At 35.3% G+C, this 12,496-nt stretch overlaps 1 protein-coding gene across 1 annotated transcript in view; it reads right to left on the bottom strand.

The window, feature by feature from the left end:
• Positions 1–12,496, bottom strand: part of MALRD1 (MAM and LDL receptor class A domain containing 1) — a 706,902-nt gene that overhangs the window by 593,678 nt on the left and 100,728 nt on the right. Inside the window, exon 12 of the mRNA XM_030940611.1 lies at positions 7,231–7,328. Coding sequence (XP_030796471.1) covers positions 7,231–7,328 — 98 coding nt within the window. The remainder of the gene's footprint in view (positions 1–7,230; positions 7,329–12,496) is intronic.

Raw genomic sequence — 12,496 nt, 5'->3', positions numbered from 1 at the left:
TCACTATGTCCCAAGCTTGTAAATATGCAAAACATAGCTTGAAACCTAGTTGTACAAGAGATGTGCATGTCCCATCAGAATTTCGAGCTGTCAAACTGTCACTCAGTACATCACCAGTGTGAAGTTATTTCAATAGTGTATTAAGTATAAATGCCAATGGGATCCATATTCAATGGGATAAGAGCTCAGAACTTATATATAATTTACTTTTTTACAGAATTTGCATTATGGAGACTTAAATTCTTAAGTTATTAAATACCAAGAAATGTTCCATTATCTTTTCAATTTTTGAGGGTGAAATCACTGAACAAAAGTTATTGATACAGCTCACAATTTTTTTAATTCATTGTTTTTTCTATTTACTTTTAGGTTCAGGGGTACATGTGAAGATTTGTTACATAGGTAAGCACGTGTCACAGGGGCTTGTTGTACAGATTATTTAGTCACCCAGATACTAAGCCTTGTATCCAACAGTTATCTTTTCTGCTCTTCTCCCTCCTCCACCCTCCCCACTAAAGTAGACCCCAGTGTCTGTTGTTTCCTTCTTTGTGTTCATATGTTCTCATTATTTAGCTCCCAACTTGTAAGTGAGAACATGTGGTATTTGGTTTTCTCTTCCTGTGTTAGTTTGCTGAGATAATGGCCTCCAGCTCCACCCATGTTCCCACAAAAGACATGATCTTGTTCTTTTTATATGGCTGCATATTCCGTAGTACATAGGTACCACTCTTTCTGTATACAATCTGTCATAGATGGGCATCTAGGTTGATTCCACGTCCTTGCTACTGTAAACAGTGCTGCAATGACCATTCACATGTATGTGTCTTTATGATAGAATGATGTCTTTTTTCTTTTTCTTGTTTCTTTTTTTGAGACAGGGTTTCACTCCAGTTGTTCGGGCTGGAGTGTCATGGTATGTTCACGACTCACTGCAGCCTCAACCTCCCGAGCTCAGGTAATTCTCCCACCTCAGCCTCCTCAGTAATTGGGACTACAGGCATGCACCACCACACCCAGCTAATTTTTTTTTTTTTTTTAATTTTTAGTAGAGATGAGGGTTTCACCGTGTTACCCAGACCGATCTTGAACTCCTGGACTCAAGCAATCCACCCGCTTCACCTGCCCAAAGTGCAGGGATTACAGACGTGAGCCACTGCCCCTGACCTACGGTAGAATAATTTCTATTATTCTGGGTATATATACCCAGTAATAGAATTGCTGGGTGGAATGGTAGTTCTGCTTTTAGCTCTTTGAGGAGTTGTTATACTGCTTTCGGGAATGGTTGAACTAATTTAGACTCCTATCAACAGTGTATAAGCATCCCTTTTTCTCCACAACCATGCCAGCATGTTATTTTTCGACATTTTAATAATGGCCATTCTGACTGGTGTGAGATCGTATCTCATTGTGGTTTTGATTTGAATTTCTCTAATGATCAATTTTAAGTTATTGATACAAGATGTGATTTCACACAAGCAGTACTCAAGTATGCAAACTCTGTGCCTCTCAGCCTGGTATATGCCAGTAGCAGAACACTAAACCTTCAACTCCAAATCATGAAATATGTCATAAATTCCTCACAGAACTTATTATAGTAATTTGTGTTTTCCAGATATTCAGTTAATATGTATTGGAAAAAAAAGAAGAAATGAGTGGACTGTTAATATCGGTGCTTAAGTAAATGCCTGTAAACATTCAGAAATGTATAGAGAGAGAAAATAGAGAGAGAGAGAGAGAGAGAGAGAGAGAGAGAGAGAAAAGAGAGGAAGAAAGATAATCTGTTCCATGTCAAAAAATGTATAAGGCATTATGGGTCCTTAGGGACCTTTGAGTCTTTTGGAGAAAGAGTGGCAAAAGAAAATGAGCATTTAATTATAATGAGCGTAACTACAAAAGTGTGAAAATAGTGTGGCTATTAAATTTAAATTAATTAAAATTAAAGTGAAAAATTCAGTTTCTCAGTTATGTTTTTGTTGTTGTTGTTGTTGTTGTTGTTGTTGTTGTTGTTGTTGTTTTTGAGACAGAGCTTCGCTCTGTTGCCCAGGCTGGAGTGCAGTGGCGCAATCTTGGCTCACTGTTGCCTCCGCCTCCCAAGTTCAAGCAATTCTCCTGCCTCAGCCTCCCAAGTAGCTGGCACTATAGGCACGTGCCACCATGCCCGGCTAATTTTTGTATTTTTAGTAGAGATGGGGTTCCACCATGTTGGCCAGGACGATCTTTATCTGCTGACTTCGTGATCCATCCTCCTCGGCCTCCCAAAGTGCTGGGATTACAGGCGTGAGCCACTGCGCCCAGTCTCTCAGTTATGTTTTAATGCTCAATACCTAGCTCTGTGTAGCTAGTAGCTACTATACTTAACATAGGGGACATTATCCATCTTCCCAGAATGTCGCATTGAACAGGTCTGCAAAGCATGTAAGTGAAAATGACACCAAACATTCAAATTTTATTTACTACTTGATCATTTTTAAAGGAAATTTTCTTGACGCATGCTTGAATCATTCAAAAGCAGTTAAGTAAAATGTTAATAAAAAGGGCTTGCTTTTATTTTTCTTGGGTCTCCATTAAGGCAGATTTTATAGATAGTATGACTATATTCAAGACTTTGAACCACTGCATTCAAGAGAATTTCATGTGGTCAAAAAAGTTTCCAACAAAGCAGTTCTTTTTGAATATTGAAAACAAAAATGGAAGCTCCAATTATTTTATTTTTAATTGTATTCTTATGATTTTAAATTATTTCTATTTTTAAAGTATCTAAATATGTATATATTAAATCATATATTTTACTGCCAAAGGAAAGAGTATCTGGTGATTTACAGCAGTTACTGCATATGGGTAAGTTCCTAAGCTGGAGGACAGTCTTAGTTTCATTGGCTCTTGTTTCTGTACAGTGCCTCTGGGGCCTTGGACTCTCTGACACTTCAGTCTGGGACACCCAAGGTGTCCCAGGTCATGATTCAGAAGTTTAAAATGATTTCTTCCTTATTTTTCGGTTTTCTTTTTTTTTTTTTTTTTTTTTAATTTTGATCGTCTCTTGTTGAAACTCTCCTCTTCAAATTTTCTGCCAATTTTTTCAACTTGCCTATGGCCTTTGTTCTAATTCCTTCTCAATCTCAGAGCTCCTTGGTCAGATCTTCATGGCCATTCTCTATTTTATTTCAAACCCTCAGCAAACTCTGTCTTCTCTGCTTCACATCAGACCCTTTATGCCTTCCTCAGTCTGCTTATTGCCACACTTATTGCACCTTTATAAGATCTAGAATACGAAGATACAGAAGAACAAGCACAGCCAAAAAAACAAAATAAATAAATGAGCGAAATGAAAAAAAACAAGCTAAGATATCTACAGCTGCTCAAAATTCAGCTAGGAATATGTATATATTGAAAGAGGGACTCATTCATCACATACATAAACACACAGACACACAAACACATCCCTCACCATTACCATAGTGATTTTTATGGCTCTTAGTCAATTACACTTTTTCCTGGGCATTCTTTTCCTGAACAAGCTTACATTGAGGTTTAGAATCTTCAATAAAACAGAATCTGTTTTTCTAGTTTAAATGATTAATCTTCAGGTGCTTTGATGAACAGAGTGGAGAGAGAGCACCTGCTCATCCTTTCCTCTGTAGACCGTCGCTTCCTCTAGAATCCATTAGCTCTTGTAACATTGATCTCTGGATTAAACACAATGACCAGGGACTACAGCACAACTGTACCATTCCAGGACATGCTCCAAAATTATTTTTTTTTCTAAATTGTTCTTTGACTCGAGTTCATTGTCCTACTTTGGGGACATTGTAAGACATGGCCTTTCAAAACTCTTTGAGATTTGTAAGTAGAGTATTATTATTATACTGGACTCACCCTCTTGTAGCTTGGAGCATTTTACACTGAATTGCTGTCAGTATCCCCCACTAAACTACATTTAGTTAGAGCAAGTATGTGTTTAGGTTGTTGCCATTATATTCCCTGCATCGAGGACTGTGATCAACACACAGTAGATAAGCAATATATATGTGTTGGATGGTAGGTATAATGTTTACTTTGGTATCATAGCAAGCACTCAGAGGAGAAGTCTCAGAATAACTATTTTTAGTTGTGTTTTTTTCTTTTTACTTCCTTGAATCTGAACCACATGTGGCCCTCTCTGCATTGGCAGACTCAAATGTGTAGGCTGGCCCTAATAAACTTTACTTTGGGATCCAACCCATCTCTGGTTTCATCTACCTTTGTCCTGATTTTCTCATTCATATTTGTAAAACAATCTATGAATTATCTTTTACTGAAGGAATATTAATGTAATTGCAAAACAAGTTGGAGAATTAAAAACAAAAGAAAGATCAATAGATGAACATACAAACTAATTTTGAAAGCAAAAGCTTCATATTATCCATCTTCCTGTATTTAATTGTTAAGTCCTAAAAGTAAGAGATTATGTTACTTACACAGTAACTCAAATATGAGAACTCAGAAAATATTAGTACCCACATTAATTCCCTTCATGCTTTATGTTTCCTAGTTAATTGTAAACAGTAACAGCATTTCAACAGCATAAGATAGAATAGCTTTGGGCTTCCTCGTGTTCTGTTAGTCCTATCTCATATTTCAAAGAAAAATGCCAATTTTCCACTAGTGGCTGAAGGGACTTTTGAAGTCCGCATCTTGAACAGTGATTAGCTGCGGGAACAATTGTCCATGCTGATGCCATGTGTTGGCCACATATAAAGTACAAGGTAATCCATGCAAACTGGCCCTAAAATTGTGCTGCTAGAAATGGCAACTCACAAGAAAGCTCAAGTTGCTTTAAAGTCCTTTCAAAAAAAGAAAAAATTCTTAACTGTATTAGCCTGATAGGATTATGTAGGAAAAAAAAAACCATATAATTTCAGAAAACGAAGGCTTTAATCATGTCAAAGTACCCCACACTGGTTATCTCACTGCTTGATTCTACTACCTTATAATGAAGAACACTGGTTCCATGAAAGCACTATTATGAATACATTCCAATTCAGAGGACTGGCTAGATTTTCCAATTACCCAAGAAGGTAAGAATTTGTTTTGTTTGCTTATTCTGTAACTTTTATGTAAGAAAATGTCACATATTGCCACAAACTTATAAAAACAGTCATATTACAGTCTTAGAAAAATCCTGAGAACTTTAGCTATGTGTATCTCAGACTATCAATAATATTCTCCTACAGTCTAGTCCTACTTCCTAAACTGGAAAGCATTATAAAGCAACTCAAATATCCTTCCTGCTAACTCAAAGACTCCTAAAATTCAAACACATAGAGAAAAGCATGAAAAACAAATATCTCTTCTGGCAGTCTGTAGTGACTCCTTGAAACAGTCTCCGTTTTTCAAAAACCAAGGCAAACCATGAAGTCAGCATCCACAGCCTTTAGAGATCGAAGCCTTGGTTTCAACATAAACTAGCAAGCACTTAAAGTGTCCATGACAGCATTTTCACTGAGACCCCACCTAAATAACAACCCCAACCCCAACTAAGTCACAAATTTCAGCAAAAATTAAGTGTCCTCAAGTGGAAACAATGATAAACTGAAGCTCAATCCCGGCGACTATCAGGAAGCATACAATGATGGGAAATACAGATTACCTTTTAAAATCATATACATGTGTTTGATTTCTCAAGGACTCTAGGTGAGTCATAGGAATTTCTAATACACTCTTAATATCTTCAAATTTGTGTAAAGCAGGCAGAATTAACATATCGTATTCCTTTACATTCAATTTCTTCTATATAACTAACATTCATGGTCTCATCACATTAATGTATGACCTTGAATTAAATCTAAGTTAGCTTGTACTTTCAAAGAACAAGTGCTTCTGGACTTCTGGAGTTTCCCCTCCAAAAAAAAAGAAAAAAGAAAAAGAAAAAAAAAAAAACTCTGTATCTGTCTTTCTCTTTTTCTGTCTATCTTATAGGATTTAATTAAAATAAAGAAGTGGAAATGGGTAAAAGGCATTTGGATAAAATGGAAATGGAGACCAGGCAGTTGTTTTAATTCTTATTCTCACAAAGAAATGGGAAGAAACAAAAAACAAAAGAAGAAAGGATCTTTAGGACTTTAAAATAAAGTATCTATGGGACATCACTATTAAGAACTCAGGACACTCCCACTTAGGCTTATTCCAAACTGAAAGTATAATTAGGTTTATACCTGGGAATAATATGTCACTTATCACCAGGGATGCCCAAGCAAATTGCTGTAACACTACACTTACAGGTAGTGAATGTACTGTGTGGCACTATTGATCTCTTCAATATTTTCTGACAAGTAAAGATCAAAAAATGAGCTGAAATCCTAAGGACAAGAGGCATGTTGGAGCTCTCAAAAGGACTGAAAACAAGACAAGTTGAATAGAGACCCCTGATTTAGGTGTTACTTTTATGGAAAGCAAAGGAATTATGTTGGCCGAATTAAGATTATATTTGGTACATATATACCAATGTTTGGTACAAACATTGTTTACCTATTATGTACCAAATATTTTGCCAGGTGCTTTATTTAATCACATTTTAATCTTTGTCATTCCATACAATCGTGTATGCTTCCAGTGTAAATGCTGACATTTAATCCACAGAATCATGTATGTTTCTGGTGTAGACACTAAGTCTCAAAAGGAATATACAATTTGTCTGAGCCACAATTAGAAAGTGGCAAAAGAGACTTGAGCCAAGTCTGACTCGTCCGTCCTCTCTAATATGCTGCTGAAATAAAATGAGTATTTCACTGCTTGGTTTCTGTTTACCTGGCACCAGAGGACTAATTTGAAAAACTCAAATTTCAGTAAATATGATCATTTTTTCCGTTTACATTTATCTTTACTTACCCATTCGTCTTTCTTTCAACAAACACGTATTTAACTGACTTCATTTTTTTCAAAGCACACTGTTGGCCAAACATTTTGGCAATATGTATCCACAGTTTTAGATTATTGAAATGACTGTGTGAAAAGAATATAAAATAACAGAAAGCTTCTTTAATAGCCACCCCCCACCAAAGAATGGTGCCAGTTACGTGTTACAAATGGTCTTTTAGAAGGACATGGCATTTCGTGTTGAAATAGCGCATATAAATCTCTTAATTCATCATTAAAGTGATAGTAAAACATGGCAGGCATTTACTAGCAGAGTAACCCAAGCCCAGCGATTTACAACCACAGAATAGCCAATGGAAATTCAGAAGAGTTGATTACCTGACATGGGTTAGAGGCAGTGAGCAATTTTGTAAGAACAGGACTTCCAAGCTTGGCCACCCCGGGGGAGTGCTGTGCCTCCAAATAAATAAATGATCCTGCAAAAACAAAGGGAAAGTCATACAGATACAAGTTCTCTTACACACTTAGCTGTTCTTTGCTCCAGAATCTTATCCTTGCACATATTAAACTATCAATTAAATAAGGAAAATTACATTTTTACATATTTACTATTATGGTTTGTAGATAACAAATAGCATTTATATATGTATAACATTAAATACCTAAATTAACATTTAATCAATTAAAACAAGCTCTTGATCCAAATCACCTGAACAAACATTTTTATTGGCTTCATTTATGTCATAGAGTTTGACATCAAATTAAATGAAGCTTCTAAGCTGACAATTAGATATTCAACATGCCCTTCATGAAATACCCACAAGAGCTTTATTTTTTAGTTTCCTCACAAAGTACTGAAGGATATGAGCTTATGGAATGAATTTTAGTTTCTCAGGTTTGACATTGTTGTCTGTGCTAGAGGGGATGAAAGCTTAATTAAAGATCTAATCTGAACATTAACAAAATAACCGCTTTTAGATTTTAACTAGGATGTGCTCATAGCAAACGTGCAGGGGATAACATCTCTCAGCAGCTTAAAAGATCACATGTTCGGAGCTGCTGTCTGGGGTAGTTTCACTGAATATTGAAGACTTACAAGGAAGGCTATACTCAACAATGTCAAGGTCTGATCCTGCCCTTTGATAATCACAATGATGGGCAATTTGGAAAACCAACTATTTTCAGTGGAAAATAACATACTCAGAGAGTGATTTTCCTAGATACAAGTTAATGCCGACTGCACAGAAAGGAAAGGATTTAGAATTAGAATGTATTATTTTATAGACTCCACCATGTGTTAAACCAAACAACCAAGGGTGTGAGTCAGCAGTGCCATCTTTGAGTAGGAAAAATATAAACCCAAGTTTATATTGTTTTTAAATCTCAAAACCAACTTGGAAAGATAAAGATTACTGTTCCCAAATTCCAAACTATGGGTAATGGAAACAGCATATGCAAGCAAGTTCATTAAATTCTCTATGCTTCACCTAGAAAGGAAAAGAGTGGAAAAAGGCCACTTTGAAAAATTCTTCCACCTAAAAATGCTCAGGTTTAGGTAAAATTCAACTGAATATTTTTAAAAAGACAATCAAAATTCTAAAAACAAATGAACCAGTATTCAAAGACCTTACTCCTCCAGTCATTTAAAAGAATATACACGATTTCAAACAAGCAGTTAATGAAGGTGAGAACATGTACACATTAAGACACCAAAATCTGAAAGGAGCAAAAGGCCTGAAAAATCATTTAGACAACAAAAGTAACTGAAAAAGTAATGAAAAGAAAACCTAACAAGAAATGTATGGTGCCACATCTGAGTTAAATTTAATTTTCTTTTCTTTTTTTTTTTTTTTTTTCCTGAGACAGGGTCTGGTTCTGTCACCTAGGCTAGAGTGCAGTAGCATGATTATGACTCACTGCTGCCTGGAACTCCTGGGTTCAAACAATCCTCCAGCTTTAGCCTCCCACTGGGACTGCAGGAGCCCACTACCACATACAGCAAATTTTTCCATTTTTTTGTAGGGACAGAGTCTCAAACTCCTAACCTCAAGCAATCCTCTTGCCTTGGTCCTTCAAAGTGCCTGGATTTCAAGCATGAGCCACTGTACCTGGATCCCTATTTAATTTTTAAAAAACAAACATTTGCAACATTATTCAAGGAACCTCAGATCTTAGAAAAATATGGAGAGCTCCCTGATTCATTTTAGGTTGCCAGAATATCTTTAATTTTTAATAAAACTGATGAAAACAGGACAAAATTTAAAACTCTAGAAAGCAACCTCACTTGTGAGCATAGGAACAAATATTCTAATTAAAATGATATCGAATAAATTTGAAATCGTTATCCAAAAATAGTGTGTCTTGATTAATCTGAGCCTTCTGAGAATGGAGGTTTGGTTTAATTTAGGAACTCAGTCACCACATTCAATTACATCAACAAATGAAAGTATCAAATCATAGAATCCTATCTAAATGTTGAAAAGACTATGAAAATCCAGTGAACAATTTCAAGTCACAAACCTTAATAAAATAAAAGGAAATAATTAAATAAAGACTAATGAACAACCCCAACATAAATAGCATTCTAAATGGCAAATGACAAAACAATAATTAAAATGAGAAATGACATAATATATTTCTGTCATAATTATCAATTAGAGATAATAGTAGATAATATATATTATCTTAGACTAATATTATCTTAAAGGTCTGGTGAATGTAGAAGCCAAGGAAATAAAACATCTAGTAGACATTATAGGAAGAGAGAGGCAAAGTTCTCATGTTTTACCAATATTATAATTGTAAAAATAGAAAGCCAAAGTATTCTATTTTTTATAATTATAGTATCATTTAAACAATTTGGCAAGCTAAATGGAAACAGATATATTATAAAAATTACTTCTCTTAACTTAGCAGTAAGTTTCTAGATCTAGAAACAGCAAGAAATGTCCAACTCCTGATAGCAAAATTAACTTTTTTAAATGTAGGAATAAATTTAACAGAAAAGGGACATGATTTATATGAAGAACATTATAAACTTTGTGAAAGACTACAAACTCCCTGGTTAGATGTAAAGAGAGAACATGTTTCTAGATGGAAAGATAATAGAATTAAAATATGAAGTTATTGACCATTGATTGGGAAGCTAAATGCTATCCTACGATAATTTTAACCAAATATTTAGAAAGTTGATAATACTGTGTTAAAATTAATATGTGCAGGTAAGGGGTATAGAGAGCCTAAACTCTGACCACAAGCCCAGGGACTTCTAGGAATATGTCCCTTGATTTATCTTCCTATAAGCCTGCTGTAAACAATGAACCAAGTTGGAAAAATGTGGAATTTACCAATTTTATTCCTGGTAATGGCAAGGAGTTTACTTCTAGTAATCAGAATTGTTTATTGTAAAACTCTTACACACCCACATATCCCAGAGGGGCTATGTGATCCGCACAATATAAAAATTAAAGGAGGGAGTGAATAGTCTCCCTGGGTTAAAGTGTTCACATCTGGCTCAACCTCATCTTCTGCAAAACATGCATCCTTGTTAATGCACGGGCCTAAAAGTAACACCTCACATGTTTTGAGAACATTACAGGCCAGTCTCTATAACTTTACAAATGCAAAAGCTATAAACAAGCATTACCATATAGAATGAAGAAATAAATAATAAATAAAACTATTCCAATTAGGTTTGGTTCCAGAGTGCAAGAGGGGTTTAATATTTAAAAAATCAATTTACCTTATAGACAAAAAAGATAATCTGACAATCATATGATCATAATTGATGCTGAAAAATATTGAAAATTTTTAACATACATTCATTTTTTTTATTTTTTTAAAAAGTACACTCTGAATAGAAGGGAGCATTCTTATATGATAAAGAATACAATTTTTCAGTAAGAATGGCACTTAAGGTTCAACTATTGACAGCTTTTCCTCTGAGACAGAAATAAGACAAGTCTAGCAGCTATCACCAGTTCTATTCAACACATTCTAGAAATTCTATCCAGTACATAAAACAACAAAAGAAAAATAGAAATGTTAATATTTAGAAAAAAGGAAATAAAATTGTCATTATTTGCAGACAAAATAATTGTGATCCTAGAAAATAAAATATATATGTATAAGTTCTTAACTATGATAAATAAAATTACCAAGGCCACTGGATACAAGGTCAATATTTTCTATAAAAAATGCATTTCTATATGTCAGTAATAATTAAAATAAGAAGTTCTTTAAATGTAATGTTTATAAAAGCACAAAACCCTAGGAAAATATTGGCAAAAGATTTTCAAAATCTCTACACTGAAAGCTGTAAAATATTATTTAGTAAAATTAAAGAACCCAAATAAATTGAGACATTGGAAACATTTGAAAAAAATATTTTTCAGTGAAATGCAAATAAATATTACATATGAGAAAGCATTGCATACCCATTAATTGGAAATTTTTAAAGAGAATTATAATGCCTCTTGCTGGTAGGAAAATAGGAAAAAGTACTCCCATTTTGCCACTAAAATTGAAGTACTAAAGTTTCAGGGGAAATGAATCTATAAATATTTATTGAAAGTATAAATACATATCTTGATTTAAAAATATAGGAATTTCACTCCTAGTTATCTATTGCATAAAATCGAAAGTATCCTACGTGAGGAAATGTGTATAATAATAAATTAGAAACACTGTCATGATATTGATGTCACTGGATAGGGGAATGGCTAGATACATTATAGTATATCCAAATCAAATAAATTTAGCTAAATAAACAAACATGAATTAAATTTCTTCTGATTCCAGGTAAGACTGAGTATCACAGACCTGATTTTATCTTCTGTCTTAAACTAGCAAAAAAAATTAGATAAAAGTATATTTAGTTGGCCGGGCGCGGTGGCTCAAGCCTGTAATCCCAGCACTTTGGGAGGCCGAGACGGGTGGATCGCGAGGTCAGGAGATCGAGACCATCCTGGCTAACACGGCGAAACCCCGTCTCTACTAAAAAAATACAAAAAACTAGCCGGGCGAGTTGGCGGGTGCCTGTAGTCCCAGCTACTTGGGAGGCTGAGGCAGGAGAATGGCGTAAACCCGGGAGGCGGAGCTTGCAGTGAGCTGAGATCCGGCCACTGCACTCCAGCCTGGGCGACAGAGCGAGACTCCGTCTCAAAAAAAAAAAAAAAAAAAAAAAAAAAAAAAAAAAAAAGTATATTTAGCATGGATTGTCAAACACAGGACGATGGGAATGCAGGATAGTGATAGATCACAGGACAGTGATCTCTGAGAGACAGGAAACAAACGAGTTAGGTCCTGTAATTTCCACAGCTTACTGCCTAGATAGAGTTTCCAGGTGTCTGTGCAGAGGGGAAACACGGGAGTGTGGTGGTCTCCTCGAGTTGAAACAGATACAGTTGGTGCTTTGGGGAGATCCACATGGGTAGAATTCGTAAGACAGAGTGCCAGCTGCCCCTTTCAGGTACTGGAGCTTTGTAAAGACAGCAAGCTCCGGAGATCTGCAGACAGTCCCCGCTAAATCGCCATGTAAGGACCAATGGTGTGCATGGATTGGAGAAAACTACCTGAGTCTGGGGGTAAAAAAACACCTGAAATGGATAGCTGAAACATTTCCTGAAGGTCACAGAAAGTCGAG

Source organism: Rhinopithecus roxellana, chromosome 11 (assembly GCF_007565055.1).
Source record: "Rhinopithecus roxellana isolate Shanxi Qingling chromosome 11, ASM756505v1, whole genome shotgun sequence".
NCBI classification, from domain to species: domain Eukaryota; kingdom Metazoa; phylum Chordata; class Mammalia; order Primates; family Cercopithecidae; genus Rhinopithecus; species Rhinopithecus roxellana.
Note: the sequence above shows the minus strand (reverse complement) of the source record. Positions and strands in the feature narration are given on the sequence as shown.